The 14274-nt window shown below is 35.7% G+C and overlaps 1 protein-coding gene across 1 annotated transcript in view; it reads left to right on the top strand.

The window, feature by feature from the left end:
- Positions 1-10215, top strand: part of COL12A1 (collagen type XII alpha 1 chain) — a 164935-nt gene extending 154720 nt beyond the window's left edge. The window contains exons 60-65 of the mRNA XM_049776732.1: positions 2386-2421; positions 2518-2584; positions 3197-3385; positions 5869-5937; positions 7221-7391; positions 9621-10215. Coding sequence (XP_049632689.1) covers positions 2386-2421; positions 2518-2584; positions 3197-3385; positions 5869-5937; positions 7221-7391; positions 9621-9796 — 708 coding nt within the window. The 3' untranslated portion in view covers positions 9797-10215. The remainder of the gene's footprint in view (positions 1-2385; positions 2422-2517; positions 2585-3196; positions 3386-5868; positions 5938-7220; positions 7392-9620) is intronic.
- Positions 10216-14274: the final 4059 nt, after the last annotated feature.

Genomic DNA, 14274 nt, shown 5'->3' on the forward strand with positions numbered 1-14274 from the left:
AAGAAAAATAAAATAAGAAAAGAAAAAAAGAAAAAAAAACAAAAAAAATGAAGGAAGAAGGGCTGGTTTAACAAGATTTGTGCTGCTTCTTTTTTTTTTTTTGCATAGGCAAAGTATTGGGGAAATTAGTAAGGAAATTCCCTTGGCCTAAGAGATACAGGGTTTCTCTACCCTTGAAGCATTCTTCCAGGCTCTATACATGCTCACTTTCACACCCAAGGTCTTTTTATGGTGCCAGGAAACTTTCTGCTCAGTTGTGGATGATAACATCAGGCCTCTGTAGCTAGAGATATTGGTATTTGCATAGGTCATAGGACAAAGGCTAGGATAGAGTCTTTGTTATGATTCTAGAAGTTCTGTTCCATAACTATTGTTGTAGTCAGCCTTCTGTAATTAGTTGTCTTGGTTTTTGCTCAGATCCTAGGACAAAGCCTAGAATAGAGTCTTTCAGTATGGTTCCAGAAGTTCTGCTCAGTTGCAGTTGCCAAAGTCAGACCTCTGGAATTAGAGATCTTGGTTTTTGTACTAATCCTTCGCCGAGGCCTAGGCTAGGATCGTTCTTATCTGTCTCGTGATAGGTTCTGCCAAGTCATGTTTGTCAAAGTAAGTCTTCTGTAGTGAGCGATCTTGGTTTTTGCACAGAGCAAAGGATGACATGTCTTCTAATTTCATCATACCATTAGGTGATGAGATACGGTAGCAATCCTCTCTTAGATCAAGTTGTTGCCTTTCCCTCACGTCAGGATGTCAGATAAAAATTGTTACAAGTTGGTGTCAGAGCAGTCTTAGGACTTGGAAAGAAGCTTCTACTACCATTTCTTGAAATGTGATCTTTAGATAAAAGCAGTAACATAGTTTTTACAAATTATACATAATAGTACAATCTTAGAGTTGAAGTAAATTAAAATGTTGTCAGCAATGTCAGTGACAACTTATTAAGTAAAATTTTCTCCAATTTTAGAAAACTCCAAACTAAAAATTAATATTGCTTCAACAAAGGCTTAGTTTAGGCAAAGAAGAGCTAAATTTCCCCAACTCTATTTTATTTTTAATTGCTAAAAACAGAACAGGTGGTTGTATAAATATCTGATCAGAGAGCTTGACATCAAAGTCACTGTTAATATCTATCATTATGTATTGTAACCAGTTTATTGCTAACTTAAGAAAAATTTATGATATATTACAGTATTTATTTCTAGGAATTACTTGATAGATATTTTTATTCATCTACTCAGTGTTTTAGTGCTTTGCTTAGTGCTAGCCAGTATATAAATAAACATTACAAAGTCCTTGTTCTGATGAGGCGATTCAACTGGGAGATAAAAGTCAAAAATCTAAGTGAATAATAGTTTTTGTACTTAAGAATCAATTGAGGGAGCAACCATTTGAAGATCAGTGGGAAGAAAATTCCAGACATTGGGAGTAAGATTGACCTAAAATCCCAAATGAGAAATGAGTCTGGAACATAAAAGGGATAAGAAACACCTGCTACTCAATTTGAGGAAAGTAAAGGGAGAAGAATGGTAAGACAATTTTAAAAAGTGTAGTGGAGACAATTATGTGAGTCATATAGCCAAGGAGAAGGTATTTTTATTTTTTATAAGTGTGATATCAATTTATAGAGCTTAAAAGGTGACATATTGTATTTTTTCTATAAAATATCACTCTGGAAAGTCAAAATGGGAAGCAGAAAGACCAATTAATAGAATATTAGAATAGTTCAGTCAAAAGTCTAAGAGATTATAAAATATGTTTAGTTTTTGATACTGCCTGTATATAAGATTTACATTGGCTTGGGTTTCCTTCTTCCATAATAGTTGGTAGCCTAGAAACTCATTACTAAAAGACAAAACTTCTGGTACTATGAAAAATATTTTCCAAGATCCTCTTATGATTAGTGAGAGGTCTATATGTGTAGGATTATTCTGTGGCTGTGTTGGGATGTGAAACCATCATTTATATTATTTAATAAGGGAAATACCTCATTCCTTTTGTAACTAATGCTCAAGTAGTCAGTGGAAGATGATGGAGTTACAGATTGAAATCGAAAACTGGCAAAGGGTTCATTGTTTCTTGCTGGTATTTAACCAGGATTAAGTTTAGACACAATTAAAATAACAAACTGAATTAATTTTTCATCACAATATAAGGGAAAATATAAAGGAACCAATGCAAATTATATGTTACATGTATTTCAGTTTTAGATCAGTTTTATATTGTGGAAAGCATCATACAGTATGTGTAGAACATAATTTAGGTTTGTGGGAGAGATTACTATTTATGATCAAGCAAATTGTGGGCAGCATAGATACAAATGTGTAGATTCACTAATTCCCTAATGCTTATGTTTGTATGTTTTTAATGTAAGAAATTTTTATATTTCAGGGTCCATCTGGATTAAAGGGAGAAAAGGGAGACAGAGTATGTACTTCTTAAAATTTCATTTATTTGTGTGCAAAACCAAGTATGAAGTAATAGAAAAATATGCTAATGATTCTTATTTATTTAACTAACAAGGGAGATATTGCATCCCAGAACATGATGCGAGCAGTTGCACGACAAGTTTGTGAACAGCTGATAAGTGGTAAATTTTTTCTCTTTTAAAATGTGGAAACTTAATAAACTAATTGTAGGAAAATGCAAAGTCTGAGTCATAAAGTTTTTAATACACATGTTTTTATTACATTTTTGATTAAGTCTTATTTTCATACATTTAAATTTTGTATTTGATTAATTAAGTATGGTGATTTTTAAATGATTGTCATTAAGATAAATAATACAAGGTAAAATTAGCCTGCATCCTTATATTTGATACTAAGTCACTATATATATTTTTTATTTGATTGCTTGTTTGTAGGCCACATCAGGCAGTACTCAGGGTTACTCCTGGATTTGCACTTAGAAATTACTTCTGGCAGACTCTGGAGACCTTTTGGGATGCCTGGGATCAAATCTGGATTGGCTGTGTGCAAGGCAAATGCCCTACCCACTGCTATCCATCAGGCCCGCTAATTCACTATTTTATGGAAACAATTGTTCTTCATAGTGGGGATCGCTTTGTTTTGATGACTGATGTATTTATTTTATTTTCGCGATTCTAATTTTAGTGTTTTCTGGAAGGGAATAAAAGAGCAGTTCTATCCTCTTATTCCCGGATATGGTTTCTTTTAACAAGTCTTATTTTCTAACTCTATAGGTCAGATGAATAGATTCAATCAGATGCTGAATCAGATTCCAAATGATTACCACTCCAGTCGCAACCAGCCAGGACCACCAGGGCCTCCAGGACCTCCAGGCAGCTCTGGAGCCAGAGGAGAACCAGGGCCTGGGGGTAGACCAGGCTTCCCAGGGTCCCCAGGAATGCAGGGTCCCCCTGGTGAAAGAGGTAGGAATTTCTACTTGCAACATAGGGGAAATCTCAAGGCTAAAATATATGTGAGATTGAACTTGACAAACGACTTTAACTAGTCGTACATGGACTGTCCCTTCAGAGTTAATTTGTCCATGAACCTATCTTCCTCCCTCAATAGCTGTGGGCCATACGGAGTCGTCCTTTCAAATTCGGTAATGCTGCAAAATATATTATCAGAGAGTACTATTTTCTGATTCTTCTTGCTCATGGGAGAAACCGCATCAGCAAAACTAAGGTCAGGTTCTAAAATCATATGCATCATGATTGGGAAAACACTGGCAGCAACAGAATATAAGCAGCCCTAGAGTTTTGGATCCAATTTTTTTTTAGTTCCTTTTTTTCAGGACCTGACACCAGCCTTCTGTGTTTTGTTTGGCTTTAATTTCATGGTAGATAAGTGTAATTGGTGAAAAGAAGAAAAATAAATAAAAAGAAAAGAAAAGAAGAAAAATAGGGTCATCTGATTTCAGATGTTTTAGAACTCTGAGTACTTGCTCTTATCAAGTTAGTATTTTGGAGAAAAAAATATTTCTATAATTATGATACTTCGGAGGCTAAGCTAAAAGGGCTACCAAAGATAAGATACCTTTAAGATATTTTTCAACAAATTGAAACAATTTTTTTCAAGAGTTCTGTTCTTGTAGGCAGCAGAAGGTTGGATTGAGTTTTTTGATCCATTTAGCCACTCTGTGTCTCTTAACTGGTGCATTTAGTCCATTGACATTGAGAAAAGAATTGTCCTGGGATTTAATGCCATCTTTATATAGAAATTTGGTGTGTCTTTTGGTTAGTCTTGTCTTAAACTAGGTCTTTCAGTTTTTCTCTTAAGACTGGTTTTGAGTCTGTAAAGTTTCTGAGCTGTTGTTTGTCTGTGAAACCATGAATTGTTCCTTCAAACTGGAAAGTAAGTTTTGCTGGGTACAGTATTCTAGGTGAAACATTCATTTCATTCAGTCTTGTCACAATATCCCTCCACTGTTTTCTGGCCTTGAGTGTTTCTGGTGACAGGTCTGCTGTAAATCTCAAGGATGCTCCCTTGAATGTAATTTCCCTTTTTGATCTTGCTATTTTCAGAGTTCTGTCTCTGTCTGTGGAATTCGTCATTGTGACTAGCATGTGTCTTGGGGTAATTTTTCTGGGGTCTCTTTTGGTTGGTACTCTTCGAGCATGCAGGATTTGATCACATATATTCTTTAGCTCTGGAAGTTTCTCTTTAATGATGTTCTTGACCATTGATTCTTCCTGGAAATTTTCTTCCTGGGTCTCTGGGACTCCAATGATTCTTAAGTTTTTCTGTTGATCTTATCATAGACCTCTATTTTCATCTGTTCCCATTCTTTGACTAATTTTCCATTGTCTGTTCATTTGCTTTAAGTTTTTTTTTCCAATCTCTCCCGCTGTATGGAATGGTTATTTATCTCATCTTCCACAGCACCAATTCTATTCTCAGCTTCTGTTACCCTGTCCCAGAGCTTATCCATTTTGTCATTCACTTTGTTTACTGAGTTTTTCAGGCCTGTTAGTTGACATGTTATTTCAGTTTGGAGTTTTGTGATTTCTGTCTTCATATGTTCTTGGTTCTTGTTAGTGTTCTGTTCAACTCAATCCATGGTTTCTTTGAGTTCTTTGAGCATCTTCCATATTGATTGTCTAAAGTCCTTATCTGAGAGGTTATTTAGTTGGTTGGTCATTATCTGGTCATCAGAATTGTCATCTTCATTCTCTATGTCTGATGCTGGCCTGCGTTGTTTCCCCATTGTCACACTTGTATTGTGGGTTTTTTTTACGTGTTGTTCGCAGCCACACTCCTCTGGCTCCACCCTTTCTGGGTGGGTCGACTTGCCTCCAAGGGATGGGAGTCCTCCGTGGATAAAGCCTCTCACAGGATCAAATATTAGGCCTGAGCACGCAGGAGAGAAGACAGTCCGGAGAGAAATGCTGGGCTTCAGTGATCCAGCACAGTTCTTAATGTGATTTTTTTCTTCTTGTTGTGATGGTGTTCTTTCCTTAGAAAGAGTGCACGGCCACGTAGCGAAGCGGACCGGCCGTGCTCTTCTGGAGCCTCTTTTTCGGCCCACTCCCAAGAGTTTCACGCGACAGGACAGGAGACAGAGACACACAGGCAGCACTCACAATTTTTTCACAGTCGGGCCCCACTGGGCAGGCGTATTTTCCAAGACTTCTGTTCTTAATTATTGTTTCTAAAAAAAATTAAACATGTTTATTTTCTTCAAATAATTTTCCCTATCTTGTAGCCAGATTTGTATTTTGGCTATGAATCTGGAAATACACAAATGTCTAGAAAGAATTTGGCTGAAATAGTGAACTTCTGTGAAATATTAAGTTCTGTTTTCATTAGAAGTGAATAGCTTGAAAATATTAATATGAAAAATATTTGCTTCCAGAACATTTTTCCATTTATGTTTTGTTGTTGTTCTTTTTCTGTATATTATTAGGTTTGCCAGGAGAGAAAGGTGACAGGGGAAGTGGATCATCGGGTCCCCGAGGACCACCTGGACCCCCAGGTACGTCAGCTAGAACATCAAATAAATACAGAGACTTACAATTTATTGATTTAGCTTCAGGCATGCCTACCATCATGGAATATGTTTTAGTAAGAAGTTCAACATGTATAACCTCTTCATTTCTATGTTCTCTTTGTCCAGAGAACCTTTGTGTTCTATTAAAGATTTGTGATATGAGGGTTTGTTTTTATGACACAAAGGGATTGCTATTTCCCTTTATATAGAACTCTGTTTTTCTAGGCTTCATAACCTTCAATGGTGTCATTTTTCTGTTTCTTCTAATATTCTTCAAAACTAGAGCTAGTAGACTGTGGAGATGTATTCTCACTAAAAGGCCTGTCATGTTGTTGGCTTTTATTTAGCTTCTTTATTGATGTCATTAAAAATAAAAATTAGTTGAAGAGTTATTTTATTCATTTAGTTTACTAGTTAAAACAGTAATTTTCTTTGTTACAAGGTACATGAGACTCATTGTAGGGGATAAAACATTACATTATGACAAATTAAGTTCATATTATATTATTAAAATAAAACAAAAGTCATTGATTTATATAGTTTGAATATGTGAGCAGGCCCTCCTATGTTTGCAATCTACTATGACTGAATATAGGTATTTTCTCAGTTTCATTTATTTTTTCTAAAGAAGCATTCAATAAGAGAATGCATTGGTATTTCTAGTTTAGTTCAACTTTTACTAAGGAAACATTATTTCTTGAAGAAAATTAGGGGTTGGGACTATAACTTGGGTAAAGTACATGCTTTCCATGGGATTGCTCTTTAACAGCACACACACACACATACATATACACACATGCCATTAGAGTTGTTGAGTTTCTAGCATTAACTCTTTTTTTTAATATTTTTTCTTTATTTAAACATCTTGATGACAAATATGATTGTGATTAGGTTTCAGTCATGTAAAGAACACCCCCTTCACCAGTGCAATATTCCCACCACCAATGTCCCAAATCTCCCTCCATGCAACCCCACCACTACCTGTACTCTAGACAGGCTTTCCAGTTCTCTCTTTCATTCACATGATTATGGTAGTTCTCAGTGTAGTTATAGAAATAACTAGCATTAACTCTTAATGAACCACACTGGTAAGAAAGTTCTGTTACACTTTGGTTCTTATTAGTGATTGCTTAAATAAATATTTTCTTAACATACATTAATCATCTAGTCTCAAGGCACTTGGAATGCTAAAGAATTGTTAACTATTGTCTGTCTTTGGAAATGTATTTAACAAGAGGGGAAAAGCATTTGTTTTAATCATCAACTAGGTCCCCAAGGAGAATCCAGAACAGGACCACCAGGTTCCACAGGTTCAAGAGGTCCTCCTGGCCCTCCTGGTCGCCCTGGAAATTTGGGTATTCGTGGCCCCCCAGGTCCTCCAGGATACTGTGACTCATCCCAGTGTGCCAGCATCCCATACAATGGGCAAGGGTATCCAGGTATGTCATGGCTATTCTAGGAATTCCAATTCACCAGAATTAAAGTAGCTTTCTGAAATTTAGTTCCCGAGGATTGAAGGAAGATTCAAATAAGTCTTTTATTATCAATATTTTTAGTGTGTGCTTTATGTAGAGATATTTTAAAGTTTATTATAGTTCTCTTTCAAGACATAGAATATCACTTTACTTTTAGGAGATGAATAGTGTTTCTCTTCCCTCTTATATTAATATTCCTACTACATGACATTATAACATAATAAATCTCTCCTTATTTATTTTGGGATTTCAAATAATGTTATCAATTTTTGAAAAGAAATATTGGACATAGGAATTCAGTTGAGTACAATTGTAGAATGCCAGTAATATATATAATTCTTTCTTTTGTTTGTTTGAGGAATCTAATTTGTAGGTAAAGCTACTTGATAACATGGTACAGACAACTGAAAATAGCTCACACTGTCCATGAATTAATATTTGTATGAAAATATTAATATGGGACTGAATTATTTTTGTTTGTCATAAGATTTTGATGTTGAGTATTATTAAGGGAAAACATTTCTTAAGATTGGTTTTTGGGAATGCAAGGAAAGAAGATAAATGTTGATATGAAAAGTTATGCTGTGGTCAACATTATCTTTACATCAGTGCACCCTCAAGCATCTTGCAATTTTCGAAAAATGATACTGCTATTTGATATGGTTGGCTACTGGCAAAAAGTGCATGAGTAGATGAATATCTCAATATCTATATATCTATATATTTATATGCATAGTAAAGTATGACAAAAGCTAATTATGAATCTTAATTGTAAAGTTTCCATTTACAAAATTATTCTTAATTTTTTATAAAGCACATTTGAATAAACTCTGCATAATAGTACTTATGTTAACTAGAAATATATGGATATATACATATATACTTTAACCATTACATACTTAGATGAATGTTTATATATATATATTTGCATAGTAATTCAACTTTTAAAAACTATCATCTTTGACCTGTTTCAGGTTCCGGCTAACACATTTTCTAAGTCTCCAGTGCTGCTTACAGTTTGAATACATGAAAATCCTGTTTCTGAGATGTTTGCGCACGTGCTTATTAGGATATGAATCTGTATGGAAATCTCACCACAGATATGGTTAATGAACCGTGTCAACATCATAAAGGAGGGGGCAGATTTTTGATACTAACTTGAATGAAACAAAAGCAGGGGTATTAATATATAAGCCTGATGCATTCAGTAATAATGTAGTAAAATATTATTAAAAATTATAGTTCCAACACCCAGCCATGAGGCACCTTGGTTGTGAAAGAGGAACATAATAAAATTACTAACCAATGGAGATCATGCCATTTTGAGAGAAAAAATAAGTTAACCTGGTGAAAGAAAAATGTCTATGTAAATAATGAACTAATTATGGCTTGTAACTGATTTCTATGTGACATTGTCCACTAAAATAACTTAACAACTCTCCAGTAGCTTTTGCATCTAAGCCTGCTGCTTGCTTTATGCTGGAATAACACTGAATGGAATCTCCTCATATCTTGCTTGTAAGCAACAAGTCTCATTGTCTGAGTCAGGGCACGTGTTTCTTTTACTTTTTACTTTTCTTTTCTTTTTTTTTTTGTATGTGTTCACTTATTTGGGTTTTGTCATTGCAATTTTCAAACCAAAGTTTTATCATCCCTTTTCCTTTTTCCTGTTGCCTTGATCCCACCAGCTGTGACTCGGTATATGGGAGATGGCCACAGAAAATGTCATGTACTGTATACTGATTGGCTGGTGACAGTTGCTTTTCTCTGCCAGAGTTCAGTTCCCCTCACCTCCTCATCTTTCCAAAGGGTGATTTGCCTTGAGGAATGTGAAGTCATGAAAGAATACTATTATTGATTTGGGGTAATTTGCCAAAGTCCTACCTAGGTTCTGTGTTTACAGTGCTTTGGCCAGCCTCTGACTTCCTAGGTCTTTGTGCAATGATTGTATTATCTGTTGGATCTTTTGAAGGTTTTTAAATTTTTCTAAAAAGTGCTATTTCAGTCTTCGATCCTCACCAAATTGTTCAAATGGAAGTAGTCAGAACATTGTAACTTAATCTATTTATGATGGTGAGTTTACGATTGATGGCCATCACCTGGGGTGATGATATAGGTTTGCTCTGTGTGTGTGTGTGTGTGTGTGTGTGTGTCTTGTCAATCATGCCATAACTGTAATGTTGAATCGGACAGAATCTTACGTGCCCGAGGGCGGGGCCTACCTGCCTGAGCGCGACCCCTTCATCGTGCCTGTGGAGCCCGAGCAGCCAGCCGAAGAGTATGAGGACTATGGCGCTGACGAGCCTGCAGAACAGCATCATCCACTTGGGCGCAAGCGGAGCTTCCTGTCCATCGGCCCTAGGCAGTGAACTTGATACCCAGCTCGATGCTGCCAGGCTAAAGGGAGGTGTGGGGTGGCTTTCACTTACAGGACAGATTGAGCAGTGTACGTTATATCTACGAATTTTCTTCCCGCGATGCCTCATCCAAGAGCACCCGCTCTGACTGTAGAAAACCTTGTTTTTACAGGAAGCCTAGCTCATAGCACAGTGTGTAGACATCTTTGCCCTTGAAATGCTTGCAAAATACTTATTCACAAAAGCTGCAGGGAGAGAATGTGCCTTGTGCTTTGTGTGCTAGTTAGTTAGTACAGAAACTCTTCTATTAAGCAATAAGTTCTGGAACCCAGAACAACTGTTTATTTCCAGAGGGCATATGATCTTTTCCAATACATATTTGCAATTCAATTATACCACGTTTCAAGTCATTCCTCTCCAGAAACTGAAAAGCAGGGACAACTCAACTCCATTGCAATTATTTATCCTCTTCTTCCACCTTCTGTTATACATTAGGGCATAGAATGCTCTTTTCCATCTACTTTAACAATCACAAACCTTAAGCCATGTAGCTGAAATTATTGTATCAACTGGATACGGTTCCATATTGCCTTAAACCTCCTCGTTTTAGACACACTAACATTTATGCCAATTTGCAGATTATTCTGCAGAGATGGAATTGCATGTTTGTGTTGTATATTTAGTATGAAATTTTTTCAGAACATAATGTTTCTTAGTTATCAAAAGCAGTTGGAAAATGTTTGCAAGACTATGAACATAGAATTGCTGCTTTTATAGTTTAACTGCAGATTGTGAATTTCACTGCCTTATATTATTTATTTCTGAAACAAAAGAGGCATTTTTCAATAAAACTACTGAAAATTTGACTTGGTATGTTTTCCTTTGAATTGCCATTTGGATTCTTCAGTTGGTTGTTACAACAAACAAATTCATATCCTTAGATACAGTTACAAATCTTGCTAATGCTATTAACTTATGCTAAATAACTTTAGATTTTTAATGATATGGTGAAGTCATAGAAGAAAAGTGGTGAGAGCTTTAAAAGCTCAAGAGATTCCAAAGGCTTTAATAAGAATATAGAAGACATGTGGCATGGTGGAAAAAAACCTAGGTATCCTAGGATACTGTAAACAACCTCAATAAGCTTTAACAAACCACAGGATTTCATATGCATTTAATCACTTTCTATACTGTACTTACCCAATAGCCATTTATAATTGCAACAAGCAAATTCCCTTAATGGAAAATTTTACATTTGTGATAGTTTATTTTTGCACCTCTTTGAGTGTAGTAAAAATTCTAAACAGCAAAAGAAACCAGTGTAATTGTTGGTTTAAAAGGACTCCCATCCATTGAAGAGAGGAGGCGGGGGGGGGGGGGAACTTTCCATAGAGCAGAACTTCTAAATTACATACTTCCTGGAGATAAAATAAACATACTGGAAGATCAGTGAATGCAGTTTTGTTTAATAGGTGTCAAACATTCTAAATTCATAACATTCACTTATAGTTCAAAATTGTACAATTTTCAAGATAGAAACATTCCTAAGATCATTATAGCCCAATTCATTTGATTTATGAATTTTGGGAATTTATGAATATAAAGAAGAAAGAGAACAACTACAAAACTCAGTGTTCTGTGATACTTAACCCAGTTTGATTATCAGATACCTGCCTCCTTCTCCTCTCCTATGCTCATCTCGGAAACATTTACTCTTTGATCTGAAGCTATAAAATCTCAAAGTTTGTGAAATTACATTCTGATTCATATGTTCTTCTGATGCTCCTTGATGAAGGATCTGTATCAGGAAAAAATTGTGGGGTTCAGTTCTTGATCACCAACTTAGCTTTGTCTGAGGAACAAATGAATTTGAGGTACATTGAGGTACAGAGTGATTCTACCTTCATTCTGAGACTAGACATGCACAGGTTTGATTCTTGGTTTTGGATATGCACTGCATTATTCCCTTCTACGGGGAAATGAGACATGGGGATAGGGAGGAAGACACTACAATCAGGATGTGTACAAGATTAATAATTAACAGATACATATGATTTAAATTTTCATAGTATGCTTTCTTCATTTTACTTTGTTTGGGTTTGGTGTTCAAGGTCTAATTCCAGGACCTCACACAATAAAAGGCTTGTGCTCTCCTACTAAGCTAGATCTCTGTTTAGAATAATGGTCTAATATACTATGATTTTTAATGATGTTGGTTAAATATAATATTGAAATTAGTAATATCTTACTGAGTACACACTAAAAAAGAACAGTGGGTGATAGTCTGGGTTTAAAAACTAATGGTAACATTTCTACAAAACAAAGATGTAGGTGCTGATATTTTTATTGAAATGTTTAAAGAGTAATTTGAAAGAGTATTTAAAGCCTTTAAATTTGGAAAGTCAATAATGAATAATTTATAATTGAGGTTAAGATTTATTAACTTCTAATGAGGGCTATAATAGAAAGGCTTTAAAATTTAAAAATGTAGCACTTACATATCCTAATGAGGTATTTATTTTTTACCATTTTTATTGTAGTACCGGGATTTTATTTTGGTACTGAAATTTACAATACTCTGCTACTTATACTTTTTATTCATACATTGTTCCATACCACACGCATCACCAAAGTACATGGCTTCCTTACCTCAAGGACTCCTTACAGCCCATTCCTGTTCCCATATGACTTTTTCATAAAATATTTTGTAAAAGTTTAGTTTACATATATATTTTTTCTAAAATTTGTGACTTTATTGAGTTTTTTTTTTTGTTTTGTTTTTTGTTTTTGGGTCACACTCAACAGCGCTCAGGGGTTACTCCTGGCTCTACGCTCAGAAATCACTCCTGGCAAGCTCAGGGGACCATATGGGGTGCCGGGATTCAAACCACTGTCCTTCTGCATACAAGGCAAATGCCATACCTTTATGCCCTCTCTCCAAGGTTTTTATTTTATTATTTAATTAATAGTAATTATTAATTATTATTTGTTTTTATTATTGTTTTATTTTATTGTTATTTTTAATTTATTGCTTACTTTAAAAAACATTTTTATTGAACTACATACAATGTTCAGATACCAATACCTTCACCAGTTTCTACTCCTCTACATCAATTCCCAGTTTCCCTCCCAGGCCCAGCCTTCCACTGTGGCAGGCACTTTTTTCTTTCTATTTTTTTAAAATTCCCCCCTTTTAGTCATTTCAGTTTATAATACGGTTACTGATAGGGTATTATGCATGTCACTTTAACTACTTTCAGCAACTAGTTCTAGTCAAGAATGACCTTCCCTCTCTATCACTGTCTTATATCCTATAAATGAGTTAGATAATTCTGTCTGTTCCTTTTCCACTGGTGAATCTTAAAATGTTCTGAGACCCATAAAGTTGATTAAAATTACATTTCACGTTTTTTAATTTACTTTATTTAAAATTTATCACAGATTTCACAGTTGTCTATATTACATTTGTTTCCTGACAAGTGAGAGAGAAATCATCAAAGAAGAATAGAAAGAATAAAATTAAAAAGGAAGAGAAGAAAAAGAAGAAATTACAGCAGCAAGAAAATCTGTAAAAATCATTGCGTTTACAATGAGATCATTAAGTAATTGGCAGAAGATTTAGAAATCTTTTGTTGCTAGCAGACTATTCTGTTCATTCATTTGTTTCTGAACATTAATCTACACATTGACATCTAAATTGTTGTGCTCCCATGGGAATGACAATATTAAATAAATGAAAATGTTGTGATCACATAGTCCAGGATCTCGAAGCACTTTAATTGATACTGCAACTTTTGTGGGGCAGGGCTATGGCTGCCAGGACTTTAAGAAATAGGAGAAGGCAGTGGGGATGGGGGAGAGGAGTTGAGGAGCAGAGAGGGTGCCAACACTCACTCCAAAAATGTCCTGGTAATGTCAGCCTAACTGCCTGCATAACTGGTGTTTGGTCAAATTGGTGTCCCTGTAGAAAGCTAAAGAGCTGTAAAGGAGTAGTGAGCAGGGCTATGGGCAAAACAGCGATTATGAGTGTAGCAGGCATGGTTTCAGCAGGCTAGGTATTTGACCCACTTCCTTTCTCACAAGATTGTCTACCTTCAGCTGCATGGCCAGTGTAGCCATGATTTTTCATAGCTTGGTTTATGTCTCTATCAAAAACAGAGTGGAGCTGGCTCAGAGCAGACATGGCAACTGCATTTGTGGGCATCTACATTTCACTTTTCTAAAGTTTTTTTTTTAATTTTTAAATTTTTTTTTTTTTTTTGGTTTTTGGGCCACACCCGGTGACGCTCAGGGGTTACTCCTGGCTATGCGCTCAGAAGTTGCTCCTGGCTTGGGGGACCATAGGGGATGCCGGGGGATCGAACCGTGGTCCGTCCAAGGCTAGCGCAGGCAAGGCAGGCACCTTACCTCTTGCGCCACCGCCCGGCCCCTAATTTTTAAATAATTTTTTACAAGATTTTTACAGTTGTATTTCAGTAACAGTGACAGTG

This window comes from Suncus etruscus, chromosome 7 (genome assembly GCF_024139225.1).
Source record: "Suncus etruscus isolate mSunEtr1 chromosome 7, mSunEtr1.pri.cur, whole genome shotgun sequence".
In the NCBI taxonomy this organism is placed as follows: Eukaryota; Metazoa; Chordata; class Mammalia; order Eulipotyphla; family Soricidae; genus Suncus; species Suncus etruscus.